The sequence below is a fragment of the Heterodontus francisci genome, chromosome 42 (assembly GCF_036365525.1).
Source record: "Heterodontus francisci isolate sHetFra1 chromosome 42, sHetFra1.hap1, whole genome shotgun sequence".
In the NCBI taxonomy this organism is placed as follows: domain Eukaryota; kingdom Metazoa; phylum Chordata; class Chondrichthyes; order Heterodontiformes; family Heterodontidae; genus Heterodontus; species Heterodontus francisci.
In genome coordinates, this window is record NC_090412.1 from 20,871,183 (window position 1) to 20,889,725 (window position 18,543).

General features: G+C 43.9%; 1 protein-coding gene across 6 annotated transcripts in view; it reads right to left on the bottom strand.

Annotated features, from left to right (window-relative positions):
* LOC137355508 (paladin-like) overlaps positions 1 to 18,543 on the bottom strand; it is a 261,128-nt gene that overhangs the window by 118,143 nt on the left and 124,442 nt on the right. For 5 of the 6 annotated variants that reach the window (XM_068020731.1, XM_068020730.1, XM_068020729.1 and 2 more), the window contains 6 exons: positions 11,517 to 11,627; positions 9,946 to 10,125; positions 8,636 to 8,833; positions 6,168 to 6,308; positions 4,995 to 5,066; positions 3,122 to 3,262 (listed from right to left, as the gene is read on the bottom strand). In XM_068020731.1, the coding sequence (XP_067876832.1) occupies positions 3,122 to 3,262; positions 4,995 to 5,066; positions 6,168 to 6,308; positions 8,636 to 8,833; positions 9,946 to 10,125; positions 11,517 to 11,627 (843 nt within the window). The remainder of the gene's footprint in view (positions 1 to 3,121; positions 3,263 to 4,994; positions 5,067 to 6,167; positions 6,309 to 8,635; positions 8,834 to 9,945; positions 10,126 to 11,516; positions 11,628 to 18,543) is intronic. The other variant, XM_068020733.1, reaches the window with a different exon arrangement.

The following is an 18,543-nucleotide window of genomic DNA, read 5'->3' on the forward strand; positions in this document are numbered from 1 at the left end:
ATGGAGGCCATAAGCACGTCCCCTCCCTCTATCCCTGCCCGTTCCCTCTCTCCCTCTATTTGCACCTTTCACTTCTCACTGCCAGGGGATACATTTTCAATGTCACGAGCGATTGAGCTGAGGAAGACTTGGCTCTGTATTGTCACCTCCTCATCGTTCGTTCACTATGAGCGAATGGTTGGTTCATAAAGTGGAGCAAGTGCACCATCTACTGCTGAGATTCAATAACAAACTCTGTTCTCATTCATGGATGAAACGCTATATCGAATTCTATATATAAATGTACTAAAAGGCAGTAGTGTGCCTGTTGATATAACAATATGGATTATGCGTTTCTTTTCCAACATCTATTAATATCAGCAGGTTCAATCTGCGTTCTGAAAGCAAGTTAATATACTTGTAGTTAACTGTTCCAGCCTTTTATTCTCCCCTCCCCCGCCCCCAAATCATTAACACCATCCCTTCCACAGAAAACGTATCTTATCGAGCCACAATGATCAGATTTTATCCCCAGTTTGTGCCAAATTAGCTGAGGTCAGTTGTAGTGAGCCTGAGAGTTTGGAGGCTCTATTTATTTCGAAGAGATAACAGTAAGAATGAACCTGCATTTCTAAAGCACCTTTCACAACCTCAGGATGTCTCAAAGCACTTTACAACCAATGAAATATTTTTAAAGTGTAGTCCCTTTTGTAATGTAGGAAAATGTGGGACAGCATAGCAGGATCCCACAAACAGCAAATGGGCTAATGACCAGATGAATAGGTTTTAGGTGGAAGGATTAACATAGGTTTAGACATTGTGAGAACTCTCCCACTCTTAAAATAGCACCATGGGATCTTTTACATCCACCTGCAAGAGCAGGTGAAAGATGGCATCGCTGACAGTGCAGCACTCCCTCAGTCCTGGACTGAAGTATCATCCTGGAGTACATGTTTAGGTGGGGTTTGAACCCACAACCTTCTAACTCAGAGAGTGCTACTACTGAGCCAAGGTTGGCCTCTTGAAAACATCTTTAATGTAGAATAATTATCCCAAGGAGCTTTCCGGAGGTGTAATCAGAAATGAATGGACACAAAGCCAAGAGATATCAAACAGTCGTGACCATAAACTGTCAAAGAGGTGGGTTTTAAAGCAGTCTTAAAGGAGGAGATGGGGTGGAGAATTGAAGGAGTTTAGAAAGTCAATTCCAGAGCTTGGGACCTTGGGCTAAAGCTGCGGGCATCAACGATCAAGCGGAGAAAGGAAGGGGCAAGATCCAACATAATGGATGGCGGATGTTGGGCTGGAGGGGTTACTGAGGTAGAGAGGGGTGAGGCCATGGACGGTATATCGTTACATCAAAATAAATTACATTTTTATTGCACATGTTTGAGAAACTAAAAGGCTGGTTTACACAGGGGGAGAGGGTTTGATCGGATTTTAACAATTTAGTGGAGTAGAACAGGCAGGTGCACAATACTGATATAGATGTCACTGCAGTTCTCTTTTCTTTGAGGTGTCAAAGACTCAACAAGGTCTCCTCAGTAGGAAATGGAACCACAGTCTGTTAACCCAATTGTCATTGAAATAAATACACAACATGATCCAGTTGACTGAGGCTACCTGCTGGGTAATTTTGTCCTGCCCATACATTACACAATGTAAGGTTCCAGTTACTGCTGCTATGTCTGCAGTTCATTCTTCAAATCTTAGGGTCGGAGATCCAGACCTTTAATTAGACCCTAAACTCTGGAACTCCCTCCTTAAACCTCTCTGCCTAGGTCTCAAGATCAAGGATTCCTTCCCTAGACATCTCCAACTCTCTACACTCCTCTCCTCCTTCAAGAGGCTCCTTAAAACCTACCTCCTTGACCGAGCTTTTGCTCACCTGTCCTAATATCTCCTTATGTGGCTCAATGTCAAATTTTGTTTGATTACGATTTGGTGAAGCACTTTGGGACATTTCTACCACATCAAAGGTGCTGAAACTGAATACATAAATAAATTTTAAAAGGGAGTTGGGCAGGTATTGGAGGATGAGGAAATACAGGGTTGGAGACAAAAAGCGGAGATATGGGACTGAGCACAAATGCAGTAAGAGCTGGCACGGGCACTGTGGAAAAAAATGGTCTCCTTCTGTGCTGTAAGTTTCTGTGATACTACGATATATAAATGCAAGTTGTTGCTGAATTCATTTTTTGAATCACAATGGGTTAGCAACTTCACCTTCAGGTTAAAGGTTCAGACTGTCTGTTGACTGTGAAAGGACCCACATGAAATGAGTTGGGCCATCTCAACCCAGTCCCCACTCTGAATGGGCCCACATCCTAAAACTACCAGGTTGGCAGTCTTACCAGCTAAAAAGTGGCAAATGGAAAACAATGCCACACCGGCACATTTCTGAGGCTGGATCATAAATCTGTTTTGGCGGCACGGGAGAGGAAGCTTGACTCTGCCTCAAGTAGAAAAGCTGGAGAACCTGGGGCCGACAGTGGATATCCTAAACAGGGGGGGAAAAAAAATTTTGAAATTGGTGACTCTGTCTGGAGTACTACATCCATTTCTGGGCACCACACCTCGGGAAGGATATATGGGCCTTGGAGGGGAGGGGGGGTGGGGCAGTGCAGATTCACCAGAATAATACAGATAAGACTCACATGAAGGTTGAGAGTAGAAGCAATGCTGATGCGTTCGGCTCAAACCTCTGCCTCACAAACTCATGTTAGAATTGCAACCCACTCCAAACTGGCAGGTAAGATATAATTGTCCTGACACATTAGATGACAAAACACAAAATATCACTTTCACAAGAGAAATGTGATTGAGGCAGGCCGATCGGCCCATCTTCTCTGGGCCAATTAGGAATGGGCAATAAATGCTGGCCTTCCCAGCGACACTCACATCCAAAAGAACAAATAAATAAGAAAAAGGGGAAGGCCCCACAGGTTCATAATTCACTGCATCCAATGATTTCTCAATTGACTCCGGCATTCTCACCTCCGCTGTTCCATCTCATGCCTTTTTACTCAAATGACCCCATGTGCCCTTTGCCCGACTTGCAGGGTTTGGTCAGATTGACTTGCGTGTACCTGAAAGGTTTCTTGAACAGGAGGTTGGTCTGGTTATGTGGGCAGTAACTCACCTGCCTGTAAGTGCAGATGATGATTTCTCTCAGATGATAATGCATTGGAGTCATGGTCTCGCTCACAGCATCCAGAGCTAAGTCCACTTCCTTCTTCATTTTATGTCCATCAGGCAGGAGTCGAACAATCTGCATCACAATCTGAAGGGGAAAGATGTCCAAAATTAACGTTGCAGCTCTGCAATTGGAAACATTGCCAGCTCGCTGGGCTTTTATTGTGTTAAGTGGCAGCATTGCAAATAAATGAGCCTCAACACACAGGGTTCCACCAGTGTCACGGGCAAGTATACTGAACCTGAAAAGCCTCGGTACAACTTTCTTGTACATCACTGAATAACTGTGCCCAGTTACCACAGCAACAGGCACATTCCGCAAGACCAGCAAGCAGAGAGGAGCCAGTCTGGGCATGCAAGTAGACTTTTTGAAAGAGGGTTACAGAACTGTGTGGAAGTGAACAAAATAAATGTTTGTCTTCTGTGTCAAATTCGGAGGAAAGACTGCACGGTAACATTCGGATAAGCTTGACCTAAGCACAGTTGGCTGCAGCGAGGCAGCAGTGCCAAGGCCCAACCATCTTCAGCTACTTCATCAATGACCTTCTCTCCATCATAAGGTCAGAAGTGGGGATGTTCGCTGATGATTACACAATGTTCAGCACCATTTGCGACTCCTCAGATACTGAAGCAGCTCGTGTCCATATTCAGCAACACCTGGACAACATTTAGGCTTGGGCTGATAAGTGGCACGTAACATTCAGGCCATACAAGTGCCAGGCAATGACCATCTCAAACAAGAGAGAATCCAACCATCTTCCCTTGATGTTCAATGGCATTACCATCGCTGAATCCCCCACTATCAACATCCTGGGGGTTACCATTGACCAGAAACTGAACTGAACCAGCCACATAAATACTGTGGCTACAAGAGCAGGTCAGATGCTGGGAATTCTGTGGTGAGTAACTCACGTCTCGACTCCCCAAAGCTGGTACACCACCTACAAGGCACAAGTCAGGAGTGCGATGGAATACTCTCCATTTGCCTGGATGAGTGCAGCTCCAACAACACTCAAGAAGCTCGACAGCATCCAGGACAAAGCAGCCTGCTTGAGTGGCACCCCATCTACAAACATTCACTCCCTCCACCACCGACACACAGTGGCAGCAGTGTGTACCATCTACAAGATGCACTGGAGCAACGCACCAAGACTCCTTAGACAGCACCTTCCAAACCTGCGACCTCTACCACCTTGAAGGACAAGAGCAGCAGATGCATGGGAACATCACCACCTGCAAGTTCTCATCCAAGTCACACACCATCCTGACTTGGAACTATATCGCCATTGCTTCACTGTCGCTGGGTCAAAATCCTGGAACTCCCTTCCTGACAGCACTGTGGGTGTACCTACCTCACATGGACTGCAGGGGTTCAAGAAGGCAGCTCAGCACCACCTTCTCAAGGAGAACTACGTCCTAACAGGGTGTGCACTAAAGTTATAGCAACAGAGCAGGAGGAGTCCTGAGGAAGTCCGCTCACAAACTCTGGTAGTTTTTCCATGGCTGACCTGCTCAGGCCTTCAGCAGCCGATAGCTTCTCTCGTGCATCTACAGCTGGACCTTCATCGTTTTGTAGTTTATGTGGAGTTGCACCCAGCATGCTGGCAGCTCCTGTACTATGCAGGACCACTTAGCACAGAAGCAGAATCTAAATACCAGCAGGGCCCCAAGTATAGAGAACTATAGCTTTAAACCAGAAGGACATGACTGGGTAGATAATGTGAACAGCATTTGATGAATTTGTGTACTGCAGATAATCGCTGAGTTGTGGAGAGTGTCCTTGGAGGTCCTGTTTACCTGGCGAGTTGGCTTTCACATACCTCAAACTCTCCCTTTGTGTACTTGGCATCCGGCACACTCACAAGCTCATCCTCCCTGTTTTCAGGAATACCCTAGAATAAAAATGGAGAAGTGGAGAAGCAGTTTGTCAGTTTGCCGGGTAGATCAGTACTGAAAGTGTAAAAGGAGGAACTTCCCAAAAATGATTTACCCTCTCCTGACCCACAGAGGCCCTGAACTATGATGAAGCTTTCCTGGACGATTGGAAAACTTTTCCTCCCCTCCCTCCATCTGAAATGAGTGACTGGCATTCAGAGATGGCTCAATGAGCACCAAACAGCCCTCAGCACACAGCAAAATGATGATTTTCCCCATGTGAGCCAGCTATTGGACTATGGAGAGCATCACATCACACTCAGATCTGGTCTTCACCCAATGACTATGCATCTGCACTTTCCATGGGGGTTCACGAACCGTATCCAGCTGCAGAAATCCCAGCGATTGCTTTTTCTCTCTGTTGCCCAGGTCACTGATTTCAGTTCAAAAGCACCGCCAGCCACCACCCCTGTTGGGGTAGATTTTCATCGTCACACCCCAGTGATCTGGTGGAGGGGAATGCATGACTGTTTGAAGCTCCTCCAAAACTCAGCTCTCTGTATTCTAATTCAGGTCAAGTCTCGTTCACCCATCACCCTTGTGCTCAATAACCTGAGTAAGTCCTGGTCCGAATATCTTTTTATGTGGCTTGGTATCAAATTTTGTCTGATAACACTCCTGTGAAACACCTTGGAATGGTTTCTTACATTAAGGGTGTTATATAAACGCACATTGTTATAGAACCAGCCTGAGTCTCATTCTGTATAAATCAATGAGTTCTATATTGAATGGGTTTACATTCTAGGCACTGAGAACTAAAATCTACCATCGTGTCTCTTAATCTGTAAAACAGGGAGCTAGACTGTTTGCCTTGACAGTGTTACAACCATTATAAAGCCAGGAGATTTAGGCCAAGCTATGGTAATCAATCTCTGGCAATTCAAGTTGTTCTAAACAGGGGGTTTGCTACATTAAACCTGGACCAGTTAAATCCTAGTACTCTCCAATAACCAGCGCCAGGAGTGTGGGCAACTTAAAGTCATCTGTGCCACACAACCCAATTAACCTGGCTGAGAGTCTCAGCCCATTGCTGATGAAGACTGGAGAGAGGCACCAACCTTGAAGTGCCAGAAAACGAGGACAGATATCACCATGGCTGTCGTTGTCCTTCCTTTCCCATTATGACAGTTAAATACGATCGCCGAACTGGAATCTTCCGCTAAAATCGTTGCCACGGCTTCCACCAACTTATCAAAGTCCTTGAGGGGAAATGAAGTAACAGCAATAAATGATCAGTTAGCGAGAAATTAGAAAGGAAAATATGGTGAATTCAGTCAGAATTCCTCAAGTGAAATCTACATTTTTTTTGTTAAAAACAGTTCCCTTTATTTTCCTCCTTTTGTTTTTTGCCAAAAAAGGTGCTGCAGTGCCTCATCCTCATCCTGGGTATTTGAGTGAGGACAGGTTGTCTCATCATTCATCATTGAAAAATCTGATAATACTCACTTGAAGAATGTTCTTTTGGGTCAGGGGGCTTCAGCATCTTTACAATACGGAGGGCTGGAGAAATTATTTTAATGAGAAGGAACACCTTGAATTAATTTCAAGAAAATAGTTAGGGGATAGGTAAATGAGCTTTGAAATGCTTTGAACAGATTTAATGTTGCAGGAGCGCTAAGGGTCTTCTTTCTCAAGTATTCATTTCTCGCAAGTGGCACAGAGAAGCTTTTGGTTGTGGAGGAGATTACAGAAATAGGGAGGGTCGAGGCTAAGGAGGGATTTAAAAACAAGGATACATTCTTTTTTAATTGAGGCATTGCTGAATCGGGAGCCAATGTAGATCAGTGAGTGCAAGGGTGATGGGTGAACAGAACTTGTTGTGAGTTAGGACACAGGCAGCAGAGTTTTGGATGAGCTTAAGTTAATGGAGGGTGAAAGATGGGAGGCCAGTCAAGCGAGTAGTAGAATAATCAAGTCTAGAGCTAACAAAGTCATGCATGAGGGTTTTAGCAGATGTGCTGAGATGGGGGCGGAGTCGGGCAATTTTACAGGTGGTGAAAAAAGACGGTCTCAGTGATGGTCGGAAGATCATCTTGGGGTCAAGTATAATACCAAGGTTGCAAACATGCCTTATTGAGGCTAGCTTAAGTTTAACAATCGACTATTTGGGATATATAGTTCACTGGAGATGATCTTGAATGTCCATCACATTTCTTGTCTCTCCTAAAAAGATGAAAACACTGACAGGCTAAAACTGTCAGTCAGATTTATTTAGCAGTTAATTAATAAATAGAAGCCAAATGGTACAGCACTGTAGCCCTTGCATGGCACGCATAAAATGGAGGTTTCAGATTATTGTTTTGCTCATGGAGACCATCATGAACACAAGATAAAGGTGTAGACAAAAGAACTGTAATGGCCAGTGTCAATGGTCTAGGAAGGGCTAATGTCAGCCAGGATTACTGCTTCTGAAGGATATCAAGTAATGGAAAGTAATCATTCAAACACATTGGGTTCAGTTGCGATGAACTCAGTGTCATAATCTCCACACAAATCTGGGATTATACACAAAGAAAAATAGCCAATTGGATATTAACATCCATGAAACCATAGCCTATCGGAGTTAATAGCTTCAGGATGGGGTGCAGGGGAGGGGAAGACAAGCCGGGGAATTTGATGCTCTCCCTGGCAGAGTTGGAGGCAGCGAGAACATAAAAGAAAATCGGGTGGGATGCTGGGGTGGGGTGGGGTGGGGAGTGGGGAGGTGGGGGGGGGGGGTTCCCACCACCGACAAAATTTAGTCCAAACAGGAAGGCCTGTGGATAGCCTTCCTGCCTCGCTGCCATTTGAGGCCCTTAACTAGACAATTAACCCTAATTAAGGGCCTCATCCCACCCCAGCCACAATTAGCTGTGTGGCAGGTGGCCCTTTCGGCACGTGGCACAAAAAAACCATGTGGGCTGCTTCCTCACTCTGGGGTGGCCCCTTGTTAAAAGGCACTTAGTGCCTGAACGACAGACCTGGCATCGGGAAGGGGGGGGCCTGCTGAGTGCCACCCCCTGCCCTTGCTAGCAACCCCTTTATACATCCACCCCCTGATGCCCTGCAACCGCCACCCCGCGAGTCCTCTTCCACCCGGACCTACTTGTTGCCTGGGTCCATGGAACCTACCTGCGGCAGGTGTTCCAACGGCAGCAGCCACCACCTCCGCGGTGGCGCTGCTCAGTGGAAGAACTGCCAGCCTTTGATTGGCTGGCAGCTCTCCAAGGGCAGGACTTGTGGCAATGGGGTCCTTGATCCTGTGGAAGACCCGCCGCTGACCACTTAAGTGCCTGACGGGCACAGAATTCGGCGAGCCTTCTGGTGAAGAGGCGACGCTGGGTTCTCGGCTTCACATTTTCCGGAAGCCGAGACCCCCATTGCAGCATAAATTCCCGGCCAAGGAGTTCAAAGTTCACTGTATGGGTTCAGAATGTCCATCCACTTGCTCTGTCTTTGCGACACTAAGGACTTAACACAAAGAAACCTTTAGAAAAGGTTCCAACAGCCCAGTCACGGTTCTCTCTCTGTTTCAATGTCCCTTTACCTTTTCTCTTGGAGCACCACAATCAGGGATGGGGACACGTTTGTAAAGCAGGCCCTGGTGGGAACTCTTGAGTTGGTTGAATATCTCCTGCATGGTGAGGCAATGTACAAACAGCTTTAGCTGCTTCGTCTGGTCCAGGTACACTTCAAGCAATTCCTTCGTTGCCAGGATCTCAGTTATAAGGCTACTCTCTAGTTTCTTTAAAAAAAAACCATGCCACACATTAACATAACCCAGAAATATGCTCATTTTTCTTTTGTTTAGTATTTTATAAACAAAATGAAATGCACTTTTTTTTTGCTGAAGAATTACTTTGACCAACAATGATTTTAAACCTTTCTTGGGCGCCCATTTTAAATTGTCACTCCAATTTACCTTTTTATGGTAAAAATATACCAGGATAGCAGATGATCAAAAATCAGACAAATGCAATCAAATTCACTTATGTGATGCGTCCAAGGACTTCAACTTATTTTATCTCTTACTTTTTTCCTCCGCAGATGTTTCTAGGTACCCTCTCCAACTCGGCCTCAGGCTAGTGTGCTGCATTGTCAGTGGTGCCGTCTTTCGGATGAGAATTTAAACCAAGGCCCTGCCTGCCCTCTCCGGTGGAAGTAAAAGGCACTACTCGAAGAGGAGCAGGGGAGTTCTCCCTAGTGTTATGGTCAATATTTATCCCTCAACTAACATCATTACGAGAGATGATCTGAACATTATCTCACTGCTGTTTGTGGGAGCTTGCTGTGCGCAAATTGGCAGCCGTTTTATCCCCAGAGTGACTAAACTTCAAGAGTACTTCCATTGGTTGGGAAATTTAGCACTAAGGAACATAGCATAAAAGTTAAAAGCCAGGCCTTTCAAGAGTGAAATTAGGAAACATTTCTACAGAGAAAAGGTGGCAAAGGATAATTAATGCTGGATCAATTGATAATTTTAAAACTGAGGTTGATAGAATTTTGTTAGACAAAGGTATTAAGGGATGTGGGGCAAAGGCAATCACAGATCGGCAAAGATCTCACTGAATAGTGAAAAAAGCTCGAGGGGCGAAATGATCTACTCCTGTTCCTATGTTCTTACTTTACTGGCTGTAAAGTGCTTTTGGGATGTGCTGAGGTTGTGAAAGATGCTAAACAATGCAAGTTCTTCCTTTTCATTTAAAAAAAAAATCAATTCCTCGCCCCACTATTTTAACGGAGCCAATAATCCTTTGTTCCTAGTTTAAATAATGGAGAGAAACTTGATACTCACACATTATACTTTTGTATATCATTGCCAAGTAACTTCTAGAAACCATCGCTATGGTTACCCACCTCCAGTTGCTCTGGTGAGTCGGTGGGTACGCTGATGGGTTGCTCTAAACAGGTTGATTCCCGGGGGGTGTACACTTGTCCACTCGCATCTAGCACCAGCTCCTCTCGCAAGGTCACCCACAGAATATTGCTGTATTTCCTCTTCTGGTCAGTCAGGTATGTCAGGACTGAGCCACATGCCTGTCAAGAGGAGCCACTGAACTGTTAGCGTAATGATAGGCTGCATCAGGTATTATCACAAGTGACTTCGCGTTCTGTAAATATCTTGCCAACAGAAAGGAAACCCTCACTAAAGGCCAAATTGGATGTATCCAATATGGCAGCTGTGTCCAAGCAATTATCTTTCAGAGTGGCACTGATAGGTAGTGTGGAGTCTCAGTGGCCACAATCGAGGCTGAAATACATGCTCCCCTTAAACTGTTGTTGTCTCACGTTAGTGATACCATCAGGTCTTGGTGTTGTGATTTAGGACTTAACCCCCAATCAGGCAACAGCACTAAAAGCAGCCCCTTTCGAACCTTCAGGCCCATGAATTTCAAACAGGACAAAGCAGCAAATGAGAAGCATCAATAGGACTCAAGCGGTGTTGGTTTTGAGGGCCGGACTGGCAGCGTTCAGGGCCTAGATGTGGCCCCCAGGACAAATGGTTGGATGTTTGCACGATATGGCTGCCATATTCACACCAATGCTTCTGACCAGTTTCCAGATTGTGACGTGAACCTTTTTAATTTTGTAAATGGATTTTGCAACCTGTTGCAGCCAGTCTAGAACGCTCATTAATTGTTCTGCCCACATTAAACGCTGCTAAAGACACACTCACTTTTACCTCAGTCACGGTGAATTCACTCATTTATTGGTCCAAAACAGCTGACTGACAGATCAAACACAGTCAGTCTTTTAAAATATGTTGCTTTGTTCCCCATATCCATCACTCTATATATACAATTAAAAGGAGACAAAAGTACTTGCAATTGTATAATTTTACTACACAAAAAGGAGGCCATTCAGCCCATCATGTCTGTGCAATTCTCTGACAGGTTTATCTACTTACCCATTTCCCTGCCTTTTCGCTATAACCTTTTAAGCTTTGCATTTTCAAATACCCTTCCACCTCCTGTTTAAAAGATAATATGGATTCTGCTTCCCCCACTTTCTGCTTAGACACTCCAGCTCCCAACAACCCTCTCCATAACAAGAAACAAATTCCTCTAATTTCCCTGGGGGACTGGAGATTATTCAACCCCGAGTTAGATCTGCACAGGATCTTTGTCTGGGATTTGCAATTACTAATTCTGCTGTGCATTAGGCAAAAGGTGACTGATTTGTTGTGAAACCAGAAGGAAGAGCCAAGATACACAAGACAAAGCATCACCAAGGGTAAAAAAAGAGGGTAGAAGAGAGGAGAAGTGAGAAGAGAAAAAAAGTGAAGAGGTAAATGAAGAAACCAAGGTAAAGTGATGCCAGCCTTGCATTTTAAAGGCCTGTTGGTTGTAGGAGGGAGGACAAACTGATTGTGTATTGATACTCTTTACCATGTTACAGTAAGATACCAGTAGAACAAGTTGAGCTACCTCTGAACTGGGCTGTGCCATGCCATAGATTGGCATCTTTGGAACCCGTCTGAAATTGGCCACTTTCATTTCGCTCACTGTGCTGAGCACATCCTGAGCTTCATCGGCAACCTGGTAAACAAAAACAGGAGTTACTAATCCGGTAATTATATTTACAATAAGACAACTTTTTATCCTTAATAATTTTCTCTTACCAGTGGAGTATATGCCCCAGACCTGGATGCCCACATGTACCTCCATGAGTACTCATGTGCCAGCTTGGAGAGTGGGGATATTAGACTGCGGGAAGCATCGCCATCATCAAAAATGCTCTCCTCACCCAATGTTCACACAACCACACTCACAGCTACATTTTGGCTAATGGTCAGTTGTGGAAACGCTGGTTGGTCTTCCCCTCCCTAACCCATCCAGGTCTTCCTCTCCTAACCAGTCTGATCCTCCTCACCTAACTCTGGCCAGCCTTCCCATTCATAACCTGTCCAGTTTTTTCATCCTAACAGTGGCTGCTCTTCCTGTTCCCACACCTGGCCGATTCCTCTCTCCAATCCAATTCAATAAAAATTCCAGGAAGCTTTCAGCTTTTGTCTTTATGTGCCTTGGAAACACGGTTATGCACCTTCTAGGTCACAGAAAAACTCTGGCCTATTTAAAGCCTGTCCCAGGGTTGCCTCTCTATACAACTGGCCACTACCCATACAACTATCAATATTCCTGTCAGATCAATTGGTGATCCAACTTTGAGGAACAAATTCTTTATTTCTCTTCAATTAGCTCTCCTCCTTTCTCTCCTGAAGGTATTAACTCTCCCACCTGGTCACTATCTCAGGTAAAGTGGTTCTCCTTTAGTAATTCTTTGAAGGAAGCAGAGTTTTCAACCTGCATCAAAATGGAAACCTTCTTTCCTTCCGCGGTTTCAAAATGGAGATTAGCGCCCGGTTGGCAGAGAGACAAAAGGCAGATGGCTGATCTGTAAATTAGTCAAGGCCTGCAGGCATTGCTTATGTGAAAATTAATTTGTACTTCTTTCTAACAATAAGCAGACAGTGTGCGTCTACTTGCTTGTTAGTCATTCAATGTTGTAGTAGAAACTCTGGAATTCCTGCTCTAAATCTTACTGTCCCTCTCTCTCTTTCCTCCTTTAAGATCCTCCTTAAAACTTACTTCTTTGACCAAGCTTTTAACCACCTGTCCTAATTTCTCCTTATGACACTCAATGTTAAATATTGTCTGATAACACTCCTATGAAGCCCCTTTGAATGTTTTGCTTATAAGTACAAGTTGCTGCTATAGCATGCTGGAGATTTCTTTCAATATCTTTAACTCTATCTAAAGATCTGCACTTTACGGATCGATCATTCGCATTATTCACATCACAACTCAGCATTGTGGAAGGCAATAAAAGAGCAGTTAATCAAAGAGTTCTCTCACTTATCAAATTATGTAATGAAACTGTTACATTGTTCCTACATGAAAATGACTATACTTCCAAGGTACCTCATTGACTGAAGTGTCTGGAACATGCTGGGGTTGTAAAAGGTGCTATACGCAAACCAACTCTTTCTTCTTTCTTTGAGTACTGTCCTTTAAGTAACTCCTGTTTTGCTGTATCTGTGTATTATTCTATTAGTAAATAAATCTGACTATTATTATTAGCCTGTACAATCTGGCCAGTTGATGGGGTATTTAACACCTTTCAGAGAAGTGTTGTTGGCATCTCACTAGATTTCCAGTGGTCAATATAACAAAAATAAAGTCATTGTGAAACCTGGTCTCCATCTCATACACTGCATGTTTAGGGTACAAGCTTAACATCATAGGAAACTGCTTATAGAAACCAGCTCTTTCTCTGTGAACACAAGATTAAAAGATTTGGGAGAATGCCCAAACTATAGCACCTCACCCATTAACCTTAGGTAAACTTTAACATGGATGCTGGGCAGGCTATCCAGCCATGGGGTGCGGGGGTGGGGGGCAGCATCACAGTTGAGCCCTGTACAGTCCTTCCTCAGCATCCCCATATGCACAGAAGCATCAATTGTCACCTACACTGCAGCAGTGACTACACTATCAAAATAGTTCATTGGCTGTAAAGTGCCATGGGACGTCCTACGGTCTCGAAACACACCAAAGAAATGCAAGTTTTTCTTTAGCCAGAGGGAGCAGGGACCTTGACCAATTTCACTTTCCTTAAGTCAGGGTCACTGTAGGCAACTGTAGTTCCCTCAACACTGCCCCACTTGAGATTAGTTAACTCAGCCCACTCCAGCTTGATTCTGTATGAGCAGATTCATTTTACAGTGAAACATATTAAACGCTAGAAATGTACACCATACAGTGACGTACACTATATAATGAAGATATATACCATACAAGAAGATTTACACTGACACCATATAGTGTGTATCCTCACCATAAAAGATCATTAATCCTCATGTAATGGTGTTAAGAAAACAGAAACTGGGATAATGGTGAGGAGATCTTGGAATATTCAGAAAGTATGTTGCTTGGGATCAAGTTGAGATTACAAGGTTATCTGCGCATGAAGGAGAAGTTTCAATTCCTGGCAAGGTTTTACGATTGACAACATTAATTCTGAAAGGAGAGTTCTCATGAAAACCCCTGGATGAAGGGCCTAGACTGTCTAATGCAGGGCATTGCAAAAATCAAAAGGAATACAAGAAAAAACAAGGCAACCTTATAAGCAATAGTTAGAGCACACTGTGCTTCAGTTTTAAAATCATGAAGCTTGAAGATGGAAGGAAAGATAGGAGGAGTTTAAGAAATTAGCGGAAAGATGAGTTGAAGTAGAAAATTGCAATGCTTGTTGATTTTAGCAGAGTCAGGATTAAACAGATGTTTATAATGAGGTAGTTGCATTGACCATAGCATCAATAAAAAAATTAACACTATATTAGAATGAGAGGTTGAAAGTTAAAGGTGAGAGAGGGATCATCTATCAGAGGACAATCTTCCTGCATATTTTTTTCAAAAGTGGCAGAAATGTTTTTGAAGAGCCTTTCAACGATAGGAGAAATATTCAAGATTAGGTTTATGCAGTAGTTTAGATATTAAATCTTTAAAGACTTTCACAATCTTGCATAGGATGAGCACATTCTATCCACAAACTTTGATTCCTGCTGTCACCAATTTTGGTCACATTTTTGCAGCCAACATTTCCCATTGTAAATTGCTATAGCAACTTTTGTTATGTCAACTGTCACAAAACAGTTGTACCCTTTGGCCACTGGGTGAATTTCTGAAGTTTCTCCTCCAATTCCATCATCTTGAGTATAAAACAAACTGACATTCGTCAACTGACTATGGGCAATGATATGAGAAATAGAAGAAACTATTCAATGGGAGTTCATTGAACTAATATGGGTTGAATTGCAAGCAGCCTTTATAGTGCTTGACACTCAGTCATTGATGGAAAAAAACATCTCTCCATTCAACATTCAAAGAAAGCCACCCTCACTTTCCACCCCAAGAGGCCATTCTTCAAGCCTATGCCTTAGCATCAACATTCAACAAGTGGTGGGTTGTCACAAAGAACATTATGGATGATGAACTGGTGGGAACTTTGGAAAACTTCCTCCCCTTTGATCTAGCATTGTTGAGGCCAACTCCAGCACTGCTATGGTTGCCCTGGGCGAGAGCCACTAACAGAGCATGAACCAAAGATTCAAACCAGAGAACCTTCTGGCTTGTGCACCTAGCAGCTGAGCTATTTGGGGAACTAGCTCTCGTAGTTCTTTGCACCCCCCACCCGCTCATTTCGGAATAGTCACCCAAATGACTTGTTCTTCATTTGCAAGTCCACACAGTGTGGTTGAGCTATTTGACCATATGGTGTATCGCAGTTAAAATCAATTATGTCCTCACCTGATTTCCATACACCTTCACTTTCCAAATAGCATTTACAGAACACCAAGTGAACACTGTGTCTAACCCAGGAACAATGAGACTTCTTGGAGCACCTTGATCAGCAGAGATCAAGGATCACACCCCAGACATCAACAACAACTTACATTTATATAGCTTCTTAAGCACAGCAAAAGATCCCAAGGTACTTCAAAGGTGTGTAAGCAACCAAAATCTGATACTGAGCCACATATAAGAAATATTAGGACAGGTGGCCAAAAGTTTGGTCAAAAAGATAGATTTTAAGGAATGACTTAAAGGAGGAGGGAGAGGTGGAGAAGTTTAGGGAGGGAATTCCAGAGCTTAGGGCCTAGGCAGCTAAGGGCACGGCCGCCAATTGTGCAAGCAGCCACAATTGGAGGAGCACTGTGATCTCGGAGGGCTATAGGGCTGGAAGAGGTTACAAAGACAGAGAGAGGAGAGGCCATGGAGGGATTTGAACACAAGGATGAGAATTTTAAAAGCAAGGCATCCAAGTCAGTATGGCTCAACTCCACATTGGTCAATAAAGCTACCAACTAAACCATCAGGGATGACACCATTCATACTTTCCAGCAGTAAGAGTGTAGTGTGTGATATGTCTTTGTTCTGCTCTTCAACATTAACAATTGCAATCTCGACCAGGAACAGAAGCTCTAACCCTACATAGCAGGCCAGGTTTCTGATCACTGACCTATTCTGGACCTAGAAGCCTCTTTTGTTTCCAGATCTGAAACCTGATCTCCAGGCAGGAGAAAAATTGCAGTTTTCTATTTTAGGACACGCCTGTTGGAAGAATGTCAAAAGATTTGAAGGCTAGATCGCTGCAGTTCAATTAAAATAAAACACAGCAATATTCCAAGATCTGCTGATCAACACTCATTTCCACTGCTGGCATCATGGATTATTATAGTGGAGAAACCAAGGCAAAGATTTCAAGGCCCATAGTAGTTGGGAAAGGTGAAATATGTCAAGTAGTCATTAGGTGATGAAAAGATTAGGTTTTAAAAACTTGCTGTCAATTACATAGAAATTACAGCATAGACAATAGGTCTACTCCAGCGTTTATGCTCCACCCGAGCCTCCTCCCACCTGACTTTGTTGGAAGGAGGGAAGACTGAGGGAGGAAAAGGAGTATTCACAGTTTTCTCCCAAGTTAAACTTGGGAGCAAAGTATAAGTGCGGACCCCTAGGATGCAAAGGGTAGAGGGTGGAGTGGGGAGGGGGAGGGGAGGGGAGCGGGTGCTGAACCAGATGGCACATTTGAAACAACAATTGAAGATGGTTTAGAGAAATAATGAACATATTGGAATCAATAAAATAGAGGAACATCGGAAAGATTGCAATGGAGTGTGTGCTCGGGGACTGGAAGTGACAGAGGGATCACCTATCAAATGAGATTACCTATTCTGTGCAGGTTTCAAGCATACACTGCATGTTCCTACACAACAACAGTGACTTTGAAAGTAATTAATTGCTTGTGAAGCCTTTTGAGGAGTTCTGGAGGATGTATAACTACATGTTGTTTCTTTCTCTGCGCCCACTTTCTAATGTCAACCTTCTTCCTTCTGACAACTGACAAACCACCTTTCACTTCATGTTCTTCCTTCCGCCCTGTTCCCCTGCCTCCTTGTCCATTTCAGAACGGTGAGCAGCTTTGTTAAAAAAAAAAGCAAAACGAACACCATTTAAATGGCTACAAACAAGCTTAAAGACCCTTTTTTTAATTAAATGTCAAAGAACTCAAGGTTGATGAGGTTGAATAAGAATAATCTTTGATCGGAATAGCACTCACCACAAGCAAGAGTTTGCCAAGATTAATAAATTCATTCACAAGAAAAGAGTCAAGGCCAAAACCTCCTGAAGCAAATTGAATGCTCTGGATACAACTATAGGGTGACTGAAAATCCAGGAATCAGCATATTCAGGGTTAAATTCGGAGTCTGCAATGCAGAGTCTCATCTACTAGTTGTGCCAATCAGAAAGTTACAAGCACAGTGCAATTTTTCAAACAACAGCTTGGCCTCAAATTATTCGATTGTTCACAACTTCCAGAAATATTGCGACCGCTACACATTTTCCAAATTGCGCTATCTGTCCCGAAGAAAAGCGCCAACAAGCTAGAAAGAAAAGCTGAATCATGATTGCTTCTTGCTTGTTTGACACAACAGAAACACAGCTTTGGCATTTATTCAATGGCAGTAACAGCACCACCAGGGGCAATAGGGAGGAACACACCATCGCCTACCGCCCGAGACACACACATACATACATACATACAAGCACGCACATCACCCTCTCACACAGACCAACACCCTTGGACATGTATGCACATACAAGCAGACAGACCAACGAATGCACTTATATGTGCACACCAACCCAGCCAATTACCGCCCCATCAGTCTACTCTCGATCATCAGTAAAGTGATGGAAGGTGTCATCGACAGTGCTATCAAGCAGCACTTGCTCAGCAGTAACCTGCTCAGTGACGCTCAGTTTGGATTCCGCCAGGGCCACACAGCTCCTGACCTCATTACAGCCTTGGTTCAAACATGGACAAAAGAGCTGAACTCAAGAGGTGAGGTGAGAGTGACTGCCCTTGACATCAAGACAGCATTCGACCAAGTAAGGCATCAAGGAGCCATAGCAAAACTGGAGTCAATGAGAATCAGGGGGGAAACTCCGCTGGTTGGAGTCATACTGAGTGCAAAGGAAGATGTTTGTGGGTTTTGGATGTCAATCATCCCAGCTCCAGGATATCACTGCAGGAGTTCCTCAGGGTAGTGTCCTAGGTCCAACCATATTCAGCTGCTTCATCAATGACCGTCCTTCAATCATAAGGTCAGAATTTGGGATGTTCAGTGATGATTGCACAATGTTCAGCACCATTCGTGGCTCCTCAGATACTGAAGCAGTCCATGTAGAAATGCAACAAGACGTGGACCATATCCAGGCTTGGGCTGATAAGTGGCAAGTAACATTCGAGCCACACAAGTGCCAGGCAATGACCATCTCCAACCATCTCCCCTTGACATTCAATGGCATTGCCATTGCTGAATATCCCACTATCAACAACTTGGGGGTTACCATTGACCAGAAACTGAACTGAAGTAGCCATATAAATACC